The 27330-nt window shown below is 37.7% G+C and overlaps 1 protein-coding gene across 1 annotated transcript in view; it reads right to left on the reverse strand.

The window, feature by feature from the left end:
• Nucleotides 1-11201: 11201 nt before the first annotated feature.
• The window catches only part of LOC146003802 (uncharacterized), a 59430-nt gene continuing 43301 nt past the window's right edge, over nucleotides 11202-27330 (reverse strand). Inside the window, exons 7-11 of the mRNA XM_083142220.1 lie at nucleotides 22372-22518; nucleotides 20593-20651; nucleotides 18057-18198; nucleotides 15451-15615; nucleotides 11202-11636 (exon numbers count right to left, since the gene is read on the reverse strand). Coding sequence (XP_082998346.1) covers nucleotides 11493-11636; nucleotides 15451-15615; nucleotides 18057-18198; nucleotides 20593-20651; nucleotides 22372-22518 — 657 coding nt within the window. The 3' untranslated portion in view covers nucleotides 11202-11492. The remainder of the gene's footprint in view (nucleotides 11637-15450; nucleotides 15616-18056; nucleotides 18199-20592; nucleotides 20652-22371; nucleotides 22519-27330) is intronic.

Below are 27330 nucleotides of genomic sequence, written 5' to 3' on the forward strand. Positions count from 1 at the left end.
TGAAAATGTTCAAAATTAATAAGTGAAGGTATTACTATTTACATGCTTTAAAACAATTGAAATTGGAACTTAAAAGGTAATTGTTCTTCTGGGAATTTGTAACCTAGCGCATGTCCTTACAATATGACAGAGAACTTCCGTCAATTTTTTTGCCTCATCTTTTCTCACCTTTGTCTCTGCCTAATGAAATGAAAACATTCAAAATTAATAAAATTAGATTAACCAATGAAGTTGTTATTATCTACATGCTTTAAAACAATTAAAATTCAGACTAGAAGCAATTTTTCTTGTGGCTATTTTTAACCCAGCATGCATCTTTACGTCCTAACCTTCTGGGTTAAGAGCAATTCTGTACCAGTTGTAAATCAAAGTAAATACATAATTCGGCAGGTATACAGGAAAAGGTTCAGTTTATTTCGGAAGTCCATTTCCAGTGCAATTATATCTTAATATTTTTGTGCAAAAAAATTATTTTCAATGCATAATCTCATTTTGGATGCATCTTTAGATGATGATGCTAATAGTAACATTTTTCAAGATGCCCACTTAATCATCATTCTACAACACCAGATGTTTCAAATGTATACTGGTTGAAAAATACTGTATCACAATTACAAATTGATGAATTATGCCAGTGCATTAATTTTTGATCATATCTTTTTTCTGATAGGGTTTTATTTTATTTTATTTTTGTTGGTTAGCTTTGATTTTCTGCTCCTTTTGGCTATTTGCAATGATGAGATTGATGAAGGGACAGTTGCAGATAATGATCAGGGATTTTACTTTTGATCAGCTGAACCTAATAACTAGAGCCCGGAAGTTCAGGCATTTATTTTCGTTAAAATAGGCAGGCAAAAAAGGCATTTATAATGTGGTAAATAGGCACTAAAATGAAAGAAAGGCAAAATAAACCGAAAAAAGGCACATTTAGAAGTCGCTTACTTTTATCTATAATTTCTGGCAAAATGTTAAAATCTAAATTGGGAAGAGCATTTCAATTTTCTCCGTCTTGATTGCACATAACTACAAGGTGCTTTTTAAGTTCTCAACATTCATTGATAGTCGTCTGTCAGGGAGAATGTTTTTCATAATAGAAAATGATCTTTCTACTTCGACAGAAGTTATTGGAGCATACATATAACAAGCTAATGTAGCTGGACTCATTTTGGTAACAGCATTTTCACCTTTTAGAATATCACAAATTGTTTTCAATTGTTTCAAGTCCTCACTACCCGTTAGCACTTTTCCGCAACAGCTGACCCCTTTTCTCCTGGCACTTCCATCATCTGCTGCATAGATTCCTCGACGATTTTCATGGATGCTATAATTGTAATTGTCTCTGGCAATGCACCATAATGTGCAAAAGTAAACTTGAATAGCACAGGAGTTTTTTCACTTCACGAATTGAAGCCGCTTCATTTTCTGGAAGAGCATCGATCACCTCACTGATTTTTTGAAGGTTGTTAGCATAACATATAGCTGCTGATATCCAGGTTCCCTATCTCGTCAAGACTGGTTGCTGAGGTAAACTAAGCTCAATCTCAACTTCCTGAAATTTTCGGGTTCGAGAGGGAGATTTCAGAAATATTTTCTTTGTGTTCGAAATCAACCTGTCCACTTCAGCAGTCAATCATGCACAAGAAATGTTAACCGAAAGGCAATATCCTGACTCAGCATGAAATACTTTTTTCTCACACTTTTCTCCTTCAGCAATGTTGAAACATGCGTGAGTTCAATATTACTTAAATAAGGCGAAAATTATTCACATAATAAACGGAAGAAAAATAAATGCCAACAAGGTTTTTTGGGAGAAAAATAATTTATGTACACATTTTTTAAAAAAAATTGTCAAATTTCATTGAAAAGGGCAAAAAAAAGGGCATAATTAAAAATAGGCAGTGGGGTCCCAAATAGGCAAAATAGGCAAAATGAAAAGGCTTCCAAAACATTCGAAACAACATAAGAAACGTATATCCGGAAAAATTTTATCAATATATGCAGTAGATAAAAAGAGGCATTTTGCCAAACTTCCGGGCTCTACTAATAACCTTTTTGGTATAAATAAATAAGCCATTTAAAAGATATTTGATATTAACCATGCGCTCGGCTAGGATGTAAGGATTCACGCTGGGTAAAAGATACCCACAATCAAAATTGCTTAAGTCCGAATTTTCATTGTTTTAAAGCATGTAAATAGTATTATATTCATTGGTTAATCTAATTGATGAAGATGAATTGCAATTGATAAAAATGAGAAGAAAAGAGAGCATGTTGAAAAACCAAACTGAAGCATGAGTGCATATTGGATGAAATTTACCCAAGCAGTGTTTCCATGGCCCCGCGAGCGAAACTAATAAACTAAGAGCAGACTAACTAACAAGATTCTGACACTCAGAATGGTTCACTGGAAAGGTACACTCATCGGAAGTGATCAAAAAATATGTCAGAATCGTCTGGCTAATTTTTACTCATACATGCATCCTTATGGGTTAATATCTTTGTTAGAATGGCTATTTTATTTAAATTTTAGTTATCTGAACTAGCATAAGCTAGATAATGAGTACATGCTCTTATTATCCTTATTCCTATATCATCTTTCTACCAGTTCATTTAATAACAATAATTATTATTACAATTGACCTATTTCAATAATATTATTAATAGGCATATTAATCTTATTAATTATAAGTAAATCTCACTTTAAAATAATTACGGAAACTGTTGTACTCTTCCTTCATCGACACTCGATGATGCCAACAAACGGCAACGAGTGCCTTGCTTGCAAACACCGACATGGCAGACTATACTTCAATGGATCGCATTGTAATTTCTAGATATGCACATGGGAGTGAGGGTGGGACAGTACCTCTCAAATATCCTGGTTTGCAACAACATAAAATATGACACCTTGCATGGAACCTCCCAACATTATTTCCATGTACCTTTGGACTAAATGTTTCTCAGTTAAAAATAACTTAGAGGATGAAGAGAGTGAATATCTCTTAGAACGAGTTCTATCAATAGCAAATTTATAAATTGGATGTATTATAAATATCATTTGGAAAAAGTAATTTTACAAATGCTGTTACATTTTCTTTATGTGCATTGTTTTTTAAAATTCAATTTTTGCCATTTGTACATAATTATTGTGTGATTCACTTTTTGCTTGTTTTAACACAGTCTTCCAGTTAATGATATGGTTCTGTGAGTAGCAAACAAATATGTAAGCGTTTGAAACAAACTTGTTCCTTTGTTATAGTATTCGAATGCTTTGCATTTAATGATGTTAGAAGTGAATTACTCGGTTAGATATTTTCCTTGGAGTGTAGTTGCATTTTAGAATCTTTATAAAAAATGTCGAAACTTAATATGTGGAAAATTTTAAATATACATCATGAAAAAGATATAATCGTAATTTGTTTAATTATCTTTTTTATTCCCGTAATGCATGTAGGTGGTGTGAAATGTATGATAACAGTGCCATGTGCAGAAGTGGTGATTGGATAACCTAACAGAGATCAGGTTACTTGTTCTTGCATATATCCAGTAGCGCCAACTTTCGAGAAAACTTGCGTGGGTTGAACTCTTGAGAGTTGTTTTATAATTTTATGTCATAAGTAGGCTGGCAATTTGCCCTAGAATGCCTTTTTTTTTGTTGACCAGAAAATGTAGGCTTTAACATTTAAAAACTCTTTTAGGCACTTCTGAGAGGAATACATGCATTCAGTATGGGAATTGAGCTTTTTGCTTTGGAGAAATCCTCCAATCAGTGTTGTATTTGTGACTTGCTTTCCCAAGGAGGGGTAGGTTTTTTTAGGTATGCAAATTCGTATGTTACCAATTAGTAAACTCTGCTATTGCTTGCCAGTTCTAAGTACCTAGGACATTAAATCTTATAACATTTAGACGTAATTTGGAAACCCCCAGTACATTTACATTCCGAGAACTCAAAAGAGCTATTGAACTAGTAACTCTGAACCAAAACTTAACCAAATATCCATTGCGCGTTCAACTCAATGACGGCGTGCGGGAAGAAATGTGATCTACATACCTCCAACGAACAAGGCTGATGAAATCAACTCTTCTTGCCATGGCCAGGGGGCTCAGCCCCCCCCCCTCCCCCCTGGCTCTGCTGCAAGACCCAGGATCTGGCTCTGCTGCAAGACCCAGGATCGCTAATAACAAGCGCTACCAATGGCCCAGTGCGACTAATAAAGAGCGCAACCGAAAAGTGCTTCGGGGCGTCTAATTTGACACCGCCACCGGGGACAAACAACCAAAACATTGATGATGTTCTCCTCGTCAGAGAAGTAAAAAGAGATAGATTTCTGAATTCGTTCACTTAATAACTTTCCTAAACGTTTCATATGCGACTATATTCTTAATTCTTTTAATTTACTATATACAACATTCTATTTCTTTCTTTTATAGTATTTGAACTCTTCTTTTATATATTTCTCAATTTACTATAATATATATAATCCCTCTTCTCCGCTCCATGTATTTTATAATTTCCTTTGCTCCTCTTTATATAGCGTGCTGCCATCTCTCGTCAATTCCGGGAAACCATTCCTCCTTGCAACTTTCATTGTCTCATCGAAACTGGCACGTGACAAGTTATTACATTCATTCATCTTATTTATAAGAAGTCTAAATAAAAAAGTAAAAAAAAATAAAGTGCTCCCCTGTGCATAGCACCACGCCATGAAGGCGTATAGGGGGTGTGAGGGTAACGCCCCACACTTTCTTGATCCGGTCGAGAGTGGGGGTGATGTGATCAGCATCACTCCCCTGACCGCTTTTACCCCCCAGGTACCCATGTTATTCGACACTGGGTGGGCGCCGGGGCCGCTTCCATCGTTAGAAAAGTTCCCGGATTTGAACCGGCCGGGGATCGAACCCGGGACCTTTAGCATGGTAGTCAGACGCGTTACCGACTGAGCCACCGCGGCCTAAAGAAGTCTAAATAGCGACAAGTATTTAGAATATTCTCTTCTGTAGACTTTAGAAAGTTGCTTCATAGGGGAGCATAAGGGAGCGATATTTTAAAATATATATAACTTAATGACCCCCCATCCCCCCACACACATAATTGACCTTCATTTAATACTGTTAAACTTTTGAAAAATGAACTTTGTTTATTTTCTTAAAGGTTAATGAACTGTTTTCCCCGAATGATTTTTCAGTGGTGTTCGTTCCATAGTTAATAAATAGAATACTACATGCTTTCATTTCCATTTTCTTTGATGGGGGATAAAAACACCCCTGGCGGGGATGAAAATGTTTTTTCTTCTGACGGGAATACATTTTTTTGTGGGGTGGAAATCCCCGGAACCTGCACACTGCATGCATTGTATATAAGTCCCAATTGCCTATTTCGAACATAACTTCTTTTTGAGTGCCTAATTTCGGAAAATTATTTTAAAACTTCACCTCTTTTAGTGCCTATTTTGTATTTTTCGGTACTTTTTCTTTCCTATTTTGAGAGTTTTTAATGCCTATCAGTGACGTGCACTGAGGAGTAGCTAGTCTAGTAGAGATAGATCAATCAATCTCACGTCTCTAATTATTTTCAAATTACAATATTTATTGTCTTGTTGAAGCCAAAGTTTACGTGCAACACTTATTTTTTCACGCGCTTCTTGTCGCTCGGTGAGATCAGCCGGCAAGACTCGACTAGCTGGGTCTTCCTCCGCCTGACCAGTTCCAGGTATAATCGGCCGCCAAAAGGAAAAGGGAAGATTTCTGCCTCTACCTCCCTTGCCCCTCGCCACCCGCTCCAATGGCTGAAAGCCCGTGCTTTCAGGTCCTCCAGTCTATCTCCTATAGGACAGATAGAGGATTGGTTTTCCCTTCGATTCCATTGTAAATGCTCTAAAGAACTCAGGGTATAATGTCTGCAGTATTTATGTTATCTGTATTCATATACGTTGTATAATATGCGATGATAAAATATAGTTTTATTGTTTATAAAATGGGAACGTATTATGTGCAGACAAAAATACTTGGAAATGTTATGGTTTCTTTTATTTATTTTTTTCAAATACGGAAGATATGACAAGTATTTGATCACGCTCTCCCTCGTCTTAGTAGTGTTTTATTTAAATATACTAATCTCTTGGCATCCAATAATAAAAAACGGGTTAGCTAAACGGTCATAAATAAGGATGTATTTATTTGGGCAAGAGAACACGCGTTCTTATTGTTGTTGGTTTGATTTAATATTATTGGAGAAACTTGAAAAAAGTGTATTTTGTTACCAGTTTATCCCCTTTAATATGTCGAATTTTTGCCACCTCCCACCACTTTTTTCTAGCTGTATAGATTTAATCGCGATAAGTAGCTAATGAGCTTATGGATGACATGAGGGACAATAGTGAGGAGAGAACTCTGGACTCCTGATTTTGCAGTACCCTGAAGATGCACTAGGAAAAAATTATTTGTATTTTTTTAACGTTTCTCTTCCATCACTTTACCTAATTTCTGCCTTGGCGGTAAACGTAGATTCAATTAAACGGGTGAAGGGTGGATACAAGCTGCACACGCCAGGCCTCGAACACTGATCCTTCAGTAACGACATCCTGAGATGCAGGAATTAGGGAAATCAAGCAATGGATTTTTTTTTCAAAGAACATTAGTAATGTACAAAGATGGTGTTTCAAAAATCCAATTAAAAAATACCACCGAGGAAAAATGCAGTTTGCTTTACCGATTGATACCCACGTGTCCGAATAGTTAGGGCTTTCTCTCTTCTTTGTTGTCGGCAGACGTCCGTGGGGGAGTGGTATCTCAGCTCGCTACGACAGTGCTGGTTCCGGGTTCGAACCCCGACCTGGGCATGAGTGTTCTTTGTGTGTGTCCCTTCATCAATTTTATCGTATCATCACCGCGATTAATCAAATGTGGCAAAAATTAAATTAAATCAAATCATTCATTGATTGTTTGACTTGGTTTAATTTGCTTCGCTTTTCTGCCACTTTTGGCTAATCGCGAAGAAGATACGATAAAATTGATGAAGGGACACACACAAAGAACACCCGTGGACAGGCCGCGATTCGAACCCGGGATTTCTGACTTAGTAGTAAAATCAAATCTTTTTTGATTTTCGAAAGAGGAGGAGTTACATCCTACCTATTTAGTAGTCATTACTCAATTTGCAATCTTTTCCCGCCTTTGACGTTCTTTTTCTCAGGAATACTGGGCCCTAAAAAGGTGGGGGGGGGGGGGGGTTACAGGCCCCATATCTACACGTCGGACTGCTCTTAAACCTCCGAACAAAGGGATTGTGTCCCGACGTGGCAACAGCGCCATCTTCTGCCACCCGCCTAATTTAATAGCCGTGCGTTTAGGTCAGTAAATCTTCTGATAACATTTACACGTGATTAAGAAACAGTATATTTACCTTCTAAAACAATCCAAACTCTTGCACAATAATTCATGTATTTGTGTCTGTAACGTGGCGAACTATTTTGCTGAGAAGGAGAAACCGCGAGTCGGCCGCCCTGGAGCAGACCCACGGTTAAACCTCCGCAGGAAAGCCCGTGCCATTGTGAAAGCTTCGAGCGGGAGAAGAAGCTCGAGGAAGGAATAGGGCAAAATACATGGAAGAGGATATTGCAGAACCTATGTCTCCACCCAACGGTCATGCGCAGTTCTGTTCTCTCGCACAAGCCACGTCACAAGGCTCCGTTCTCGCTGCTTCTTCCTCCCTTCCAGTGTTGCCCTGTGGGGTTCAAGTTTGAAGCGCACACATTGCATATTCAACCTTCTCTTTGTATCATTTTTGCGCCGATACTTGTTGGAAAGTATTAAATGATGCTGCGAGTGAAGCGGGGGATGGACTTTACCTAGGTTACGCTTACATCATTTGATGCAGTGGAGACGTTGCTGTCCACGCAGGTAAGAAATGACCGCTAGAAATGCACATAATTATCGTAAACAAACTTCCTTGTCCGCTGAAAGAAAACGTGTGCTGGTCGACCAGCCCCAAATTTGAACAAAGCTGTCTCGTATCAATGAAAGGGTCTCAGGTTCGATTTCTAGTATGCACATGCCATTAGTTGCGATTTACCTTTAATACATGTAAGACCAGTTCTGATTAGTCGACATGAACGTCCGGAAGGGGAAAAGGGGGCCACCCCCCCGGAAAATGAATATCAACTAAAAATATATATATTACATTCATATAATTTAATTTCAGTCACAGTAATTTATGGCAATTATTATAAAAGCGTTGCAGTAACTTCACACTGAAGGAGTGTTTTTTGCCCCTTCTGGAAAAAATCTTCCTTGCCCCTACCTGAGGACGTCCATGATTTCCAATAAAACCCCACATTTTTTATAAAGACACAATTTATTGTAGTTTCAGCCCTAAATTTATTCACACTCCTACTATGAAACCTTATTCTGCCAGAAGAAAAAGATCTGGACAAACCTTTTAAGCCCTCCCCCCATCCTTTTGTTTAGCGAAGGAAGTCTATTTGCGGAAACTGAATATGTGTCACATGACTTCAGTGAACCCACAGGTAAATAATGCACGAGCCGCGCCTGACATGAATAAATTGGTCGTAGCTGAACAGTTCATAATATGAGGTCCAACAATTTCAGTATAGCAAGCAACCTTATCATACGCACCATATTCCTATGCGCAAGCTTGCGCAGCTGCCATTCGAGCAACCAATAGGATCTCTCAGAAGTCACGCGTATTTATTTACATTGGCTTCGTTCTTACAGAGGACAGAGAATAGTTACATCGAGAAAACTTGACCAACTTGATTTTGTAAGCCTGTCAAATAGACGTGAAATTTCTCAACAAATGTCTCTGTATAAAATAATAAATGGACATATTGATAGTAGTTCTATACTAGAGAGAATATGGTTTAATGTGAGACAGGGTCATTTACGTAATAGACGTTTACTCTCATACAAAATCCCAAGAACAGAAATGTATAAAGGTTCCCCACTACAAAAAATGACACTTCAATATAACAAGATCTCAAATCATTTGGTGGACTTGGATTTCGGCATGACACGAACCAAATTTATGAATATGTTAAAAGGGTATCTCTCTTAATAATGTATTTATTATGAGAATTGGATTTGTCATATTGAAGTTTGTTGTAATGATATATTGTACCAGTGTTTGTGATACTTGTTTTGTGTAATTCAGATGAAATGTGTGAATATCTGAAAATTTCTGTTGTCACAGTTAAGCAGTAAACCTGTTCTGTCACCAAGATGTCTGTATATATATATTATGTATTATCTGTCTATGTTTGTGAATATGTGTGTGTGTGTGTGTGTAAAGGAGGAAGGAGAGAGAATGTGTACGTGCGTACATACAAGTTGTAAATGAAAATGTAATATTTTGATATTACCTTTCTGTAATTAGAGACTTGTCTCTGTTGAAGGGAAATAAATAAATAAACTCTGTGACGACGCGAGGTAAGAAATGTGATTTACCTCCTACGAATAAAGCTGACGAAATCAACTCTACTTGCCATGGCGGAAGGTTTTTGTAGTTTATTTAACAATGGACAGAGCAACGGCCCTAGTCTGGGAGAATTTTCTAAAACCTCTTGACGCGAAGTAGGGTGCAACGGGGATGAACATTTTTGCGGGGATCCCCAGTATCTCCCCCCCCCCCCCGTTAATTCGCACAGTGGCCTTAGCACATATTTGTGCAAGTCCATTTCAAATTAGAATTGCTGTTACAGGGTTGGACAAATTCCCCTGACTTTTGCAGTTTTTCCCCACCTGTTCAAGCGGCTCCGGCGCCCACCCAGCGTCGTATAAAGTGGTTACCTGGAGGAAAATCTGAAGGGTAAAGGCAGGCATGGACGTCCGTAGGATTTTGTCCAGGGAGGGGCAAGCAAGGTAATCTTTTTTCCAAGGGGGCAAAGGAGGCATATTTTCCCCCATAATAGAGATGCCCCCTCAAAAAAACATTATTTGAGTGTGAAATTACCATGTATTTATAATAATTAACATAAATTACTGTGGCTGAAATTATGTGCGAAATATATAATTTTCAGGTGGAAATTCATTTTCCATGGGGGCCGCGCCCCCCACCACTTAACCCCCCGTTCCGGATGTCCATGCCAGGGACGTAGTGCTGATCACATCGCCCTCACCTTCGGCTGTGATCAAGAAAGTGTGGGGCCCTAACTTTACACCAGTGGCGTGCCCAGGATTTTCGAAAGGGAGGGGTTACGTATACTTTTTCTTGGTTGTCCGCCCTTATTTTGTCATATTTTCCTACCATTGACGTTCTTGTTTTAGGAATATTGAGCCAAAGGGTGGGTTATAACCAGTGATGTGCCGTAGACTATAAGTTTACGTCTACATGCGTTGTCTACGCGTAATCTACACGAAGATTACATTGGCTTATAGTTTACATAGTCTACTGTAGACACTATAAACAACAGGGAAGAAAGAATTCACAGCTGTTCCAAAGAGAAAGTATTGTTTTCTTCAAACATGCCGATAATCCGGGCCTATAACCAACTTAAGGCCATCCGACGTAATCAAAGTTATCAAATTTTCACTAACGAGGGGAAAAGGGACAACCGGAAGAAAAAAAAATGACAGCCATAGTGAAAACTGACATTATTTTTTACACTGACAAAAGCGAAGGGTAAAAATATGTTTTTTTGTCTTATTACTGCATAGGAAAGTGCATGTGTCTTTAAAGCAGATTTTTCCACGTGTGAAATGGTGGAAATAGAAGTAAAACAAATCTTGTCATTCTACGGACATTGCATTTTTTGGGGGTATGTCGCTACTAGTTTATTTTGCAGTTCAGTTAATACAAATATTTAAACGCTTGTTTCTGGACAGTAGAATACTTCACGTTCTCTATGTCCACCTGCTGATGCTGGTTGCTGCTTCTAAAACGATGCGCGTGCCTTGCACGGACAACGCCGAGCGCCATATTGTCTACGTTGATTACGTAGATTGCATAGTTTACATAGTCGACATTGTCTACACGTAGAATGTAGACAATCGTTGTTTACGCGTAGACGCACATCACTGGTTATAACCTCCAACCAACCCCCCCCTTGGTCACGCCACTGCTTTATATCCCCTATATACCTTCATGACGTGTTGCAAAGCACGGGGTAGCACTTTACTTTTTTATTTTACTTTACTTTATCCAGGGAGTTGCATACTTTTTAAATACATTCCGTGACTTTTTTTTTCAATATTTTTTATTCGTAGATTTTTTTTCAGGCTTCACAAGTTAGTGGGAACCATGTGTTAGTGTGTAAACTAAAGAAATATACAGATGTGCACATAATAAGCCTTTACACGCTTCAAGATAAGCTTTTGAAATCGACTCCAGAATCCTCCAGTAAAAAAATAGCTTGATTTGATGACGAGGTTCTTATGGGTTGGCGAGAAGGTGAGTTCCTGAGTTCATCAAAAACTGATCCTGGTCCACACCTTATTTGGTCGTTAACATGATGGAACTCAACGACTCCAACTTGTGTCTACTTGCTTCTTGCTTGCTTGAGCAGAGCAGCGAACTTGTCCAGCCCTTTCTGGTTGGCCTCGTCGTATCCCATCATGGACTCCTTGCACCTTTGCAACCAGGCGGACAGGTTGGGGTATTGGGATATTCCGGTGCCTAGGACCTGAGGAAGCAAATGTAAATGTTAGCAAATGGCGTGTGTTACCTTTATGGCCGTATCACACGTAGCTAGATTTCCTACAATAATTATTATTATTATAATTCTTATTATTGATATAATATAATAACTATTACAAGTTAATAAAAATAAACTGATTTTATTCCTATTATTATTATTACTATAATTAATGTTATTATTATATCGTTGGGAAGACTCTTCTGTTCGATCCACCAGATGACTGAATATCGAGCACAACAGCCTTTATTATTATTTTGGCCGGTCCCCGTGGTGGAGTGGTTAGCACATTGCACTACGACGCCAGGGGCTCCGGGTTCGAATCCTGACTTGGGCATGGATGTTTGTGAGTGTCCATTCATCAATTTCATCATGTCATCACTCATCCCCATCTTCGTAAATTAGCCAAAAGTGGCACAAAAAGCGAAGTAAAATAAAGCAAATGAATCAATCAATTATTATTCTTTTACATTTCATAACGAAAATGCATGATTATTCTATTTTTGTTACTAACTTTTGCACACGTTGTTCTAGAAAAAGCTATAAAAATTAGGGAAAAATTTAGTCATAGTGGTTGTGTTGTGTGATCGCTCACATAAGTAATTTTTGAAATTTTGAAAACTGTGAGAACATTTATTCTTTGGTTTAAATGATAGAATATCAAAACACAAACTGGCTCCTGAATTTACCTTCAACATTTTCGATTCAACATATTTTTTACTTCGTTATTCTGTTGGGATACCAGCTGATTGAACTTCAATCCTGTAGTTAACAATTAAAAATAACAAGCTTTCTCTTCTTTTGTAACTTGAAATGAAAGATGCCAATTTCCTGGGGGGGGGGGGAGTTGTCGGACCTATTCAGCCCCCCTACCGCACGCCCATGGTGCGAGGTTTGTTACCACACTGGTTCTGGCGACTAGATCGCGTTCAAATTGCAACTTGCCTCTCTGCTCGATGCTGACGTAACCACCAACCACAGGGAACATTTGGTCATGTGAAGATATTCTGTGAGTTTGGCAAGGAGAATCTATTATTGTCTGTGGTTTTCGAGTGTAAGTTGTACGATATTCTTTTTTTGTTTGATGCTATGGCAAATTTAAAGTACTGGAACAGATTACGTGCTTGACATATGCATATTTAGGAATAACAGATGCAATGTGGTTACTCGTTATGATTATGATCATAAATCTGTAATAATAAAAATCTATATTATCACCAGTGCTTTAAACGTTTTACATGATTATTTGAAAAATATTTTTTTTTTTTAATGAATGCATCTTGCGAATCTCGTATGTAAGGAAAATAGCTGCAGTATCTCTCCTTCCCCGACTTTGTTCCTCAAAGCGTTCGTCCATCTTTTTAGCTTGTGTGTTCTGCTCAGTGCCTCGTGGGAACAAAAGCTTTGCCAACAAGTATCGTGCGAGCAGGGCTTGACATGGAAATTCCTAACTGAAGGATGTTTGGTCGAGCCTTTAGGCAAGATAGGGAGATACGCCTATGGTTTAACATGGCGACAGTGAGACACCTGGGGGATGCCTTGTGAAAATTTTGCTATACGTGAGTGGATGCCATACCCCCGCATCCCCTCTCACTTTGAGCACTACGTGTGAGGCGAGTGAGAAAGTTCCACGCCACTACTCAAAGTCCAAGCAGCATATCCAGCAGGAAGTCTAGTCTCGTGTGATCCAGGCTTTAGTTTATTTATTTATTTATTACGTCTTGTTTATCATGGCGAAGTTAAGGCTTTGTAGACTTTTCTACCACTTAACCATTTTTACATCAAAATTTGATCATATGAAAATTAGAAAACAACATTTAAACCATTACATAGAAGGCTGTGTGATTCGGAAAGCATCGAGAATCTGCTCGAGAGATAAGCCGGTTCCTTTGAACTGATTGCCCTATAGAGAAGGGCGAGGTTGTGTACCTTTCGCCGATCAATTAATTTGAGCCAATTTAGCTTTGTAAAGAAAACGGATAAATGGTCCCTATATTTCACATCGAAAATAAAGCGGACGCAGGTGTTTTGTACTCCTTGAAGACGTTCAGCGAGATCATCTGGTAGGTCGGAATAGATCTCTCATGGCCGTGTGCACGAACGAAGATCAAATTTTAAACTCGGACAGGGAAAGGATCACTGGAAAATTCCATTGCACGAAGACGGTTCAACACTTGATCGCGATCTAGGAACATCAAAACGAGTTTATCTTCTGATCGGCCATTCGCGACCGTTTTGGTGTCTGATCCTGGTTCACGATACTGATGCTTCGACTGCAGGCAGTTGTTTTTTAATATAAAAAGAGCGGAAAGTGATATCAAGGGCGTGCAAACGTTAGAGATGTTGGATGTACAATGCTGATAAAAACTAAACTAAAAACTGCCAAAATAATAATAATAATTTGTGGTTCTGTGGTGCAATAAATGTCATATATTACGTGCAAGGTAGATTATAACACAGCAATGTTTACGATATTGCTACATGGTGTTGGAAATGTGATTGTATAAATTTACGACAATACATGTTACTGGCTATTTACACGACACGACAATATAAATACATAAGAATTAAGAAATGAAAAATTCAAATACTTACCACAGTACAGTAATAATAGAAATAATAATAATATATCTTTATTTGAGCGGGCGAGGTTCAGCATACGCTGTTCTCTCAAAATCGAATGCATTTGGTAAGATATTAAAGTCCCGTAGAAGAAGGTTCCATGCTTTCTCCTTCTCTTTTGTGTTGTACCGTCAGTTCTTTTTTAATATTATTATTTTTTTACACTCCACTACATCCTTGTACATATTAACAAGGTTGATTAGTACATCTCTCAAATTCATAGAAGTTTGCAGCCGAATTATTTTCTTCTCCTACATGTTGACATTTTAACACATCACATTACTCTATTGGGTTCTTGATTGTCATTTGTTTTAGCCAACCAATCAGGTATAGCCTTACAAATTAATCTCGGATCAGTTGAACGGAATCTCCTAAACGTCGTTTTTCGTTGGTGCAATGAAAATCTTTAAACCAAGTTCATTTAGAGTGGATTACAATTGATCTCGTTCATCTGAACTTCGAAATAATCGGCGTTGGTGCACGCGGCCATCAGTGGCAGAAAATAGGGCGCTTTCTAGAATCCACCGGTGCAAGGGCTGTTGCAGGCTTGGACGTTCCGTATTTCACCGGTGTCCACCAAACCTTTCACCAGATTAAACCATGACGTCATCCTTTTGCACCGGCCTCCAGAGAATCGAGATGGTGTCGTCTGCTTTGAAACTTGTTCTGATTCATGATATCCGTTCTTCTTTAGGCAATAGTATGGAATGACGCGCCGAGGCGAATAAACTGCATGCAGGCATAAACTGTCAACATTTTAAATAGTGCCGGTGATGTTCCTTCACTTGCATGCAAAGTGAAATAAAGTATGATGATGCATCAAAACATCCATCCGTGTTCTGCTGCAACATGCACCAAAGCCTCCATTCGCAATATTCGATATTTTATTTTTTGCAAAGAATGTTACTTGAATTCGTAGTGCACATGCAAAATGAGATGTCGTTACATGAAAATACATAATATTCATTAAAAAAATCTTCTGTGATTTAGTCCTTGTATCGGTGGTTTTTTTCCCCTAATAAACGCGAATATATGTGCACATTTCGAATCTAGTTTTTATATGTGTCGGTGTGAAGCTTTCCCGATTTCACCGAATTTGACGTAATTTTTGGTTCGCCAGTCTGATGTACGCTGGTGAATTCTGGGAAGCGCGGATAGTTTATGAGTGTAAAATGCTCACCTCCAGTGTGGACACAGCAGAGACTGCAGAGAAGTCAGCAATCGTCATCTGGTCTCCTGCGATCCACGGCTTCTCCTTCAGGAAACCTTCCAAGAATTGAAACGCCTCGTCGAGCCTCGCCTGGTTATCTGCGCTCATCTTCTTCTTCTGGACAAGCAACTCCACCTGAAACAATTAAACATATCGGGCTTCAAATTTTCTTCTTTCAGGTCACTCGGTCACCTTGGCCATGTACGAGGGCTGTCCAAAAGAAGCAGAGTTTCCTTAAAAACGCGCCAATGTATCAGTAGGCTACTCGCTACTCCGCTTCTGGCTCCGCGTAGTGGGATTATTCAGAATTAATATTCCGTTTGCCGCGTCGCTCTACTGTGTTTCATTTCCAGCTTGTCAACGTTCAAGCAAGGTAGTGTTCAGTGCTTGAGGCGATTTTCTGAGACCTGGACACACAAAATGTTCCAAGAGTCTTTGAAGAGGAAGCACAACACTAGAGGAAAAAGGTCTAAATATGGGCCCCCCTTTTTATGTTGTCATTTTCGGAGGGAAAAATTTATATATCAAGCACCTGCCTTTAAAATGCATATCTACGAAATATATACTTAAATGTAATAGCATGCTAAAATCTCGAAGGTATCAATTTTTTTTTAAAAAAAGAAGCAATTTACAAAAAATGGTAAAATGATGTATTTCAAAATTGTGGTCTAAATATGGCCTACTAGTGGCAATATCACAAAAAGCAATTAAAATTTAAAACAACGGTCATTTATCGCTAAAACATAAAATTCATGTTTATGAATAATCTGTTTTGAAAATCACGCGGAATGGGAAAAATCGAAATTAAGAAAAACATCCAAATATTTGTTGAAATTTGATCTCAACATTAGACCTCATGTCATAACCCATATTTTGACCATCACGCTATTTTTCTTCTTCAATTTATTTTCGCTCTCTGTGGTACATATTTCTCAAACAAATCATGGCATTATAAAAGCCCACATTTGTTTCATGTACCGCTAATATCATAACCTATACAAAGCAGATGAGAATTCAGAAAACGCTGAGTTAAAACATACCTGCAAAAAGTTTTCGGAGGTCGCAATTCTATAGCAGCATCCAAGGCCGAAACTAACCACCACTTTCTCTTGAGAATTGGCGCCGCAACCTTTGTCCTTGATAGATAACCAGTTCCAAAAGCCTCTGCCAGGCTGCAGTACCCGGGAGCGCTGATAACTCCAAAACCCATATTTAAACCTTGGCCCATATTTAGACCTTCTCTACTGTTGTATTACAGCCTCCATATTCTCCTGATTTGGCACCTCATTTGATTTTTCTGTTTCCAAGAATCAAATTCGCCCTGAAAGGACCTCATGTACACACTATAGCATTAACAAAACTTTTCTACGAAACCTGCAATCTGTTCACAAAACACTTTCCACAACGCATTTCTACAGTAGAAGAAACACTGCGGATGGTGAGGGGGGACTACTTTGAAGAGGATGAATTGGAATAAACTGATCAACAAGTAAATAAAATATTTTTGAATCAGTTTGATTTCTTTTTAAACATCCCTCGTATTTGTTACAAACTAGGTACTAGGTAAATATGAACACATTTATATACTAGCAAGAATACTTTTATCGACAAAAACCCACAGGAAACTTATTTCCTTAAATCAAGTTTTTATTCCACAAGCGACACTGAAGTGATACGTGAAAAGCGACACGAACCCATTTGGGATAGTCTATATACCGGGTGGCCAGAATTAAAGTTACCCAACTCAGATCCCTCTGTAGCCTGTCTGAGGCATCGTAGAACTCTGAAATTTGGTGAATCCACTGTGCAGACCATGGGGAAGAGGATGGCGATAAAAAATAGTTCTATTTTCCGCCACCAGGTTGAAATGTGGCGCTGTAATAATGAATTTTGAAAAACATAAGTCAGGTGTACAATTTTTTTATTGTTGGTTTCTGCCAGTACAGCAGTGTTCAATATGCGTGCCAGAAGTGAATGACCTGTTGGAAACGTAGCACAGCAGATCCCCAGTCTCCAAATTTCTTCACCATCTTTCTTAACGCCTGCGTCGTCATGGGCCCTTTCGAAGTCCTTTCGCATCTCGACAACCTCGCAGTGCAACTGTGCTATTACTACCATTCTGATAGAACAACTTCACCAGCAGTGCACGTTCTTTGTTATTTAATGGCATGGCGATCACTTCCGAACTTTTATTCAGCACCCACGTTAAGTGATTTAGCTGAGTTATTAATTAGAAAGACATTTTTCAGTGGCTGGAAGTTGCGAGAAAATAATCTCTCGTTTATTGCAAGATTGCAATGTAAAGGCAAATCCATAACCAATTGGAGCAGTTTACGTCATTATTACAACCCATCATGGAAGTACAGCGCCACATTTTAACCTGGTGGCGGAAAATTGAACTTTTTTAAAAAAAAAATCGCCATCCTCTACCTCATGGTCTGCATAGTGGATTCACCAAATTTCAGAGTTCTGCGATGCCTCAAACAGGCACAGGCTACAGAGGACTCTGAGTTGGGTAACTTTAAATCTGGCCACCCGGTACAAATGGAATAAAAATGCTCTAATCCTGTACTCACAAAGACAGCCGACATCCGTGGGTAGAGGATACTGGAGTCGAAGTGAAGCCTTTGGTCCACAGTGGCCCTCTTCTTGGGATCTTTAGGATACAGAGAGTCGTCCTTTCCGTACGCCGTCACCAGGTATGCAGCTATGGCGTGGCTGTGAAAAATAAAGTGTCCATTCTACATTCCATATGTTGTTAAGTGTAAATGGACGGTTCAAGGACACAATTTATTCACAGGTCAGGAACTTCTAACCCTTACTACAAGCTCAGTACTGCCGATTTACTGTTTTGTACCAGCTGTCCGATAGAATTTACATGTAACGCAATAGTGCGGACCTCCGTGGCAGAGTAGATAGCACAGCACTCTACGACACCAGGGGTTCCGGGTTCAAATCCCGGCCTAGGCATGGTTGTTCGTTACGAGTAAGGCTCGGAAGTTGAAGACCTATAAATTTCCAAAAGAAGGCCTATAAAAATACCTAAAGACATCAAAAAAAGGACCTAAAAACATAAAGAAGTACGTATAAATGTGATCCAAATTAATTAATGACTCCAGTTTTAATTACATATTAATGAATAAAAAAATTAAAAAATTGTGGTGGTATGGAATACACAGTGCGAAAAAATTATATGAATGAAATGCATCTTCTTTCAGACATTATATATTTTTTAGATTAACATAAAAATAACATAAAAATCATATTTGAAGAATCTTATTTGGCCTAACCAAACCAGGGTTACAGAAATAGGACTTCGGATCCTATTTCAGTAATCCAAAAATGTTTTTCTCTCGTTTCATGGATGGTTCAAATATATTTATTATTATTTTCTTACTTCTTTACTACAGAAAGGATGTTTAAGAGGTGATGAACTGATGATGATTCGAATTGAGAATGAGCAGTAAAAACGTAGTCGGAAGAAGGTGAAGTTGCAAAAAAACAGCCGTTAAGACCTAAAAAATGCTAAAAAAAGGACCAAAAGCAAAAAAAGAAAACCGAAAAAGGCAAAAAAGGACAAATAAAACCCACCTTTTTCTGGCCTACAATGACCCAAAATGACCATATATTATGTTGGGCCTCGTTTTCGGACACTAGGAAGAAATAGGATTTTTCCTCAACTTCCGACCCATGAGAGTCTTACTCATAATCATCTTCGCAATTAGCCAAAAATGGAAGAAAAGTGAAGTAAAATAACCAAGAAAGCAATAGTAGTCACTAGAGCTCTCCCCTACTGGAAAATTTTCAAATACAACAATGCTCCCTCTCTCTTATCTCTGGAACAAGACCGAGCATAGCGTCAGACAGGGGGAGGGAATCGAGTGGGCAGAGCGTTTTTCTACACCCTGCTCGAAGGCTGGTAACTGCAAAGGGCTTTCCTCCTCCCCATGCAATACTGTCCACTCTCGCGTGTTCATTGGTGGAGCCGTTTCGCGTCACTACATGCGTAGAGACTTGTTTACGTTCGCCTGCTTCAAAGGTAGCTTGGGCAGGGGGGTGCTTCTTGTGATTTTGTTCTCACAGTGTCGATATCAAATAGACTATTCAGAGCAGGGTGCGAAATCGTTGGAAGCTGGTGTGGGGGGGGAGAAAGTTCTTCATCTTCAAACCCCCTCCCCCACAAACATGTGTATATTATACGATATACATATTTCTAATGTTAATTAAAGTTAAAATAAATTACTTAATTAAAATTTTTTTTAATAATACTATTATTATTACGTACATAATTACATGAAATAAATTAATGTCTTACTTTTATACATATCAGATATTGCAAGGAAGCTAATTTCTTTACCAACTGATTAAATATGTTAATAAATTATGAAGTAGTTCAAGTGGTTTTATTATGTGTAAGTTTTTCTTTTTGCTTTATGTAAATATAAATGAATTAGATTTCATAGTTATTATTGTTTTGCATTATTCTTTAGCTTTTATTGTGCGTATTGATGTAGATTTCATGATCTCTTGAGAGAGAGAAGCATTGAACGCTCACAACCACACTAAATTGTGTGTTTTTTTAGATATTATTCTTAGTAAAGTATATTTGAAATTAAAAGTAATTGCTTATCTTTTGTTTGTTAAAACAAAAACTCTCCCCCCTGAAATTTTTGGTGGGATTGATTTTTGAGGCCAAGATTGTTGGTGCGGGGAATTCCCCCCCTCCCCGTCCCCCCAGGATTTCGCACCCTGATTCAGAGTAAATGGACTTTGTGTACGTCGTTACTCTGCTTCGTAAATGTGCACTCACCAGAAATACTCTCTTCCCTGCACAACATTATGTGTGTTGCATAACTCTACGGCGGTGGTAGAAGTTATCATTGAAAATTAGTATTGAAATCCAGTTATCGCCGTACAGTTGGGCAACACACATAACGCCCTGCGGGAAAGCAAGAATTTCAAGATATAGGCGTCCCATTATAATTGCCGGTTACTATATGCCACGTCGTATGTTACGTCGCTTCATATGTACACCTTACGCCAAAATTCTACTTAAGCAATGGGTAAGTTCTATACCTTCAACCATATGGTTATAATATAAGAGTATTTTACCTGTCCCACATAGGATAGCCTTGGTCTACAATAGTTGGAACCGTATGTTGAGGGTTAAGCTGGAAGAAACAGAAATGTTGAATTATTCAATAGAAACATTCGTTTCCAACTTTTAACTGTAGGTTCAGTCCCGATTAGCCTATCTGTGCATTGACTTTAAAATTCAAAATTATCTGCCATAACAGGCAATATTCTACCGTGTCAAACATGATAACGGATTTTAAAGTGCAGCACATTTCCAAAGATAAATCTGTTTTCATATCGATCGTTTGAGATATATATTTTTGGACTAAATATCAAGTAAAATTAACACGCTTTGTTGCATCTCTTTTCACCTTTTCGTGAGATTAGCACATTTCCCCTTTTTACTCCTTCTTTTCTCTTCCTTTTCTTTCATGTTTTGTTTAAAAAAAAATTGGACAGAAACTTAAACCATTTTCACTCTTCTTGAGCAGCTAAATAAAATCCTATAGTTTCATCTTGTAGAGTAGAACGAGAGCTATAAAATGGTATAATATAGTGATTGCAGCCCCAGTAGTTCCCAAGATAGTGTAGCAAAACTCGCGAGAGAAAACACAAACTTCTAAAAGGCCTATTCGACAGAACCACAGTTCTCAATGCGGTCCGCGCGCATTATATACAGAAGATGCAGAAATTCGCTTACAATGGAAACCAGGCTTCATGTGTACAACGCGTGCATAAAACCCATTCTTCTATATGCCATCCCAGCCTGGCACGAAGCAGCACCGTCCACCTTCCAGAAGCTCCAAGTCCTGCAGAATCGAGCAGCCAGGATTATCAACGCGCACAGCAGAGACACCAGGAGAACACAGCTACATGAAGACTTGAAACTCCAGACGGTAAGACAGCAAGCAAACCTACTTACACGGACATTCTGGACTGACATACACTTCCATGACAACCCCGCTGTACGCAGCATCGGACAACTCGCAATCTTAAGATGGACACACTGCACCCCGAGACCCGACCACCCTAGAAACCCGCTTCCCGACAACCCGACAAATTGACGAAAACACAACTTCGTAACCACATTATCTCACTTCCCAACCTTAACATTATATTTACAAGTTTCACCTTGTTTTTCACCTTGTCTATTGCCTTGTATTTACCAAGTATTTCCTTGATTATGCCATAAATTTACCCTGTATATTCATGTATTTCCTTGCAAACGTACTGCCAACTTTTCCCCATTGTTGAACAACCCTTCAAGTTCTAACCATTTCACCACACCACCGGCCAAGGGAGCAACCTACATTTTCAACAGAAAAAATGCCATGTATCCTCCAAGGAGGAAGCAGCATCAATACGGAGGAAAACCTCCAAAACTTCGCCCCAGCCAAGCAAAGGGGCAAAACCTTCACCTTTCCTTATATCCTTTTCCTGTTGCAGTTGCAGGAAGAAAACAAAAACAACCCGAAATCCAACACAAAAATCCTTACCAAAACTCCTCATCACAAGAAAAGTCAGGTCCTACAGGACGACACTTCAAACCCTTTCATCCCATAAGGGATGCCATGAAAGGCATTTTATCAACACATTTTTTTTTGCACCTTTTTGAAAACATTTTCAGAACCTTTTTTACCTTTCCTACCGTAATTTTGCACCTTAAAATCCCTTCCCTAATGATAACCAATCTTCTTTCAGAGTAAGACATGTCAAGTCTTAAAAGTTCATAGAAAATGCAATGTGCTCAAGATTACGAACCACCTTTAGTTCGTATAACGTTAACTTATAAAAATAATATTTGCCGTTCCTTACCTTCAGAAATTCTGGTTTTAGCTGATCCTTCTTCTGTAGGTCGATCTCCTTCATGTTCATCTGGAGACCAATAGCCTTGGCCGTCAGCAGAACGGTCCTGCACGGTGGACTTACATCTGTGTAGTAGAGGTCGATTTTGTTCTGCGCCTGCAAGACACCAAGAAGTGGGTTAAATAGTCCCTCCAAATGGTTCCTGTACATGCAGGATTTGTTATGTTCCAAAGTCTAGAACAAGAATGTCTCGGGATGGAAAAGTGTCTTCTGTTTTCCAAAGAAAAGTTTAGAAATGGAAGAGTAGCCCTTTTTTGTATGAAAATGAGGTGATCAGTTTGATTCTATTCCCAAGGAGCATGAAGATAATTTTACTGTGGAAGGCAAGATTTTTTTCTCGAATCGAATCTTTCTCGTCTGAACTTAAATTTATTATATTTCTTTCTCTTCCTTTGTTTCTTTGTTTTTATTTCTCTTACTTGCATCTCCCCTTCTCTGCTCATTCCTCTTTGTTCTTTTCTCTGACTCACTATCTCTCTCTCTTTCTCCCCGCTTCTTGCTCGTCTGTCTCTGTTTCCTTTTACGTTCTTTATATTTGTTTCTTCTCTCTTTCTCTGTTCTTCTCCGACTTTCTCTCTCTTCTTCCTAATTCTGTTTCTACTTCACTCTACGTGTTTCTACTTCTGATTATCTCTGTCTTTTTCTTCCTCTGACTGTCTCTCTACCTCCTTTACTTCCTTTCACTCTGTCTCTCTGTTTCTTCCTCACTCTGTTACTTCTTCTGATTATTTCTCTCATCTTCTTCTTCTAACTCTCTCTCCCTCCTTTTCCTCCTCTGTCTCTGTCCCTCCGTTTCTTCCTCACTCTGTTTCTTCTTCTAATACTCTATCTCCTTTTCTTCCTCTGACTGTCTATCTCCCTCCATTTATTCCTCACTTTGTCTCCTCCTCCTCCTCTACTCCTAACTCTAACCATCTCAACGTTTCTACCTCACTCTCTTCTTTTTTTTTTCCTCTGACTCTATCTCTCTGTCCGGTTCTTCCTCACTCTATCTGTTTCTTTCTCTACCTCTCTACTTATTCTGACTTTCTGTGTGTTCTTCTTCGACTCTCTCTGTTTGTCTCTGTCTGTCTTCTCTGACTAAATTTATGAAAGGCCGAACCCAAAGGAAATCTCTTGCACATATCGCTTACTCAAACCCAGAACCTTCGAAATACTGCAGTGAAGTCAGAAGCTAACCAACCTATTCTTTTACATCATGTGCAAGTGAAATATAATCTTCCCGTAGCATGTCTGACGCTGTTCTGGAACCATTTTAGCCCTTTTCTACCGTTACAAGAGTATTGTTCGTGGTATTTCCTTGTCCTAGCCAGTGCTAATTTTCGCAAGAGTCCTTCCGTGCCGTAAAGCTATGTGCGAAAATAAATTTGCCAAGTTGGTCCTCGACCGGGTGGGAATTCTTCCTCCGGAAACACAAGGTCGTGTGAAAATGGTCGCACGTAAGGAATGTAGTCTCCCATACACTCACTTCATCTCGGAATGGAAGTTTCCAATCGAATTCAATATGGTGACGTCAGCAATGACCGAATGTGAACATGTGAAATAAAATAATATTCGAGCACATTATCAATTCTTCAAATATACAGGATATAGCCGAACAGCGAGTGTAAAAGGCAGCAAGACGATTTTTTTCTTCTTAAAAACCAGAGATTCTGATTTATATGTACCAAAAAGTGTTTGATATTAAAATATATATTTAGTTATTTTAATCAAGTATGGAATTAACTTAGAGTTGTGAAAAATGGTAATTTTCATGAAGCAAGTGGCTCACATATCTAAATAAAATGCATTAGGCTTACATGATATTGATTATAAGATCAATTCCAAAATGTGTTCAACTTTTGTTCCGAAGAACAATGGATAACCCTTTCTTTTAAGTGTTGAAACGTGTTGTTTGTTGTCCCTATTTTTCATTTTATATATTTACTTTTATTTGGGATTACCGCTTTAAGCAGTTTTCCCATATCTATGTACTGTACATAAACTTACATATTTCTTTTTACCTTGTGAACATTATTATTAAAACAACACTATTAATAAAAATATATTACTACGTTCTTATGCCACATTTTCTAAAAAACGATAATATATATCCAACTCCAAGGTTAGGTTCACAAATCAAAGTTTCCAAACACTGAGGAAGAGGAATACAGTTTATAAGAGTTTTGTTGAATACTCTTTCTTGTGTGTATCTATTACACTCAAATATGATATGGTGTATATCTTCCTTATTGCCACATGTACAGTTTGGGTTTTGTACAATCCGGATCTTTTGTAAATGACTTTTAGTAGTTGAATGTTGAATCTGTTCCTAAAGACAGATTTTTATTGACTGAAGCTGCGTTCAATATAGCATGCAATAATGCAAGTAGGATTTAACATATGCAATGGATTTCAACGTGAGAGCTTGAGCTAGCATTCTCCATTGTTGCCAAGAATGTTACAATAACATACGCATTAAGTATTGTGAAGTTTTAAGATAAACCATTACCTTCTCTATCTGAAAGCCTGATGGCTTGCTCTGGTCACGTGACTAAACGTCAGCAACTGGAGGCGAGATAGCCGCCATGTTTGATTTGCTTCTTGGGAATCAATGTTGGACCTTTTTAGTGAATGTGGAATTGTAATGAAAATTTATGAACTGTATTCGAGTTTACATGACGTGTAAATATGCTTAAATGTACAAAAGGTATTCCGTATAAGTGTTGTGTGCTCAATTGCAGAGGCAATTATGGTGAAAAAGGTAAGAGTAACGTTCACATTTCTTCAAGATGTTGCTGAAAATGAGAAATGTGTAGGGCAATTCCATGTGATTCCTACGAAAAAATGCAGCTTAAGTAACAAAGGTTTCATACTCATAAATAAATAACAGAAATAGTTCATGATGTAAAGATTTCATGTGTCCGGAATAGGCATCTAATGCGAGTATACTCTTAGATTTCGTCAATTTTAATCTCTTGTCAACAAGTTGTTTTTTTAGAAATATCAAATAATTTATCTAAATCTGAATTACAACGTTAAGATGCGTTGTTGCTTATGATTGCAAAATTATTTGTTCCAAGATTTAGTCAACGTTTAAAATATTACCATCTTGTCTACCAAAGCAGTTTGTTAGTGTAACTGTTATGGAAGCTTTCGATAAAATATTCATATAATTTACACAAATTTTCAGTTTAAAAATATGCTTAATGAAAGAAAGCTGTACAACTGGGCCAAATTAATACATGTGTACATTTTCATTCTTATTTTACTCCGCTTTTATGCTTCTTTAGGCTAATGGAAGATACGAATATGTTATGAAATCAAATACAAGGGTACGATGTGTAACAAGAACTTGGATGAAATATTCGTGTGTAAAATTATCCAAGAATATATTACTTATGTTTCAAACAGAAATGTTTTCACACAGAAAGTATTTTATTACCTAGCTATGTTAATATGAACTACGAGTGTAATACATTTTATAAAATTGTTTCATGTGAACTGTTATTCTATTTTTTGTCTTTGTGAAGCTTCGATGTTCGTAATTTTGATTATTAAATCAGTGTTAATGTTTCATAATTCACTAACATTCTTCATGATTTTATTAACAGAGTATAAACACAGTGTAAGGAAATATTCCAAATGTTTATTTTCCAAATGAACGCTAAGATCGAAGTATTAATCTGTTGTTGTTTTTTTTCAATAAAAATGTTGAAAAACTGTCACACATCCTACTAACGACAATCAAAAGATTCAATTTGTTTAGATTATATTTCGTTCAATAAAGTCAAAAGGGTCGAAATTACAATGTGACAAGTGATTTAGGTTTAGTCTTTATTCTTTATTCACATAAATGTAACATTGCCCTTGTACCAATTTCTTTCACATTTGCTGAGAGGTTATAGAAATTAAGTTTTTGTATTGAGATTGTATAGCTACACAGAATATCTGCATTATCTGGTTGATTAATTTTGCGTAAAGTTAAAGAAAATTTAATTGATTAGATATCTTGGCAAGTTTACGGTCGACCTAACATGCGGGATTTTGATTTAATCCATTGATTTTTACATACAAAAGCTGTAACGAGTTTTACTGTAGCTGACAAATATTTCGGATAATATTTTGCAAAGAAATACAATGCTTAATTTTTTCCGCCAGGAAGTTTCTAACGGTTTTCAACTCTTTCTTTGTGCTATGGAAGGAATTTTTGTTATGGCCATAGTGACTTACTGAATGAAAATTTCAGTGTAAATATTCAATATTCTACTATTTTCATCGGGAGGGTAAATATCAAAATTTAACATCATAAAATAAATAAATATACCTTAATTCTCTACAATAAAAATACGACAATGGGTTTACACGATCGCCTACAGATGATGACGTGTTGACTGAGCGCTGCGGCCTGAATCTCAAGATGGTCTTGGATAAACACTGTGTACAAAACGAACAGAGTGCAGATGAACAGAAAACCTTTGGTATTTAATACAAGGGAAACGTAGAAATAGCATGAATATATGTCGGAAGATGTTTGAAAATATTGAAATTATGTGTAAAAATAACTAAAACGTCAAATATGTGCTAAACGGTAATATATGTAAAAATTTGGATAATAAAAATTGTATTTTTCAAGCTTACGTGCCACAATTCACAAAGATAATTCAAAATAGAATTGACTTTAGCATCAAATTAAGATATGTAATCAATAAATATCATTATTGCTTCTAAACGAGTGGCGTGCCCAGGATTTTCGAAAGGGGGCTGGGTACGTGTACTTTTTTTTAGTAGTCAGTTCTCATTTTGTAAACTTTTCCTGATTTTGACGTTTTTTGTTTTTTTTATAACAATACTGAACCGAAGAATTAGGGTTATGACCCCACCAACACTCCTTGGGCACACCACTGCACTAAACTTTCATATATCTAG

This window comes from Lepisma saccharinum, chromosome 20 (genome assembly GCF_977018435.1).
Source record: "Lepisma saccharinum chromosome 20, izLepSacc3.1, whole genome shotgun sequence".
NCBI classification, from domain to species: domain Eukaryota; kingdom Metazoa; phylum Arthropoda; class Insecta; order Zygentoma; family Lepismatidae; genus Lepisma; species Lepisma saccharinum.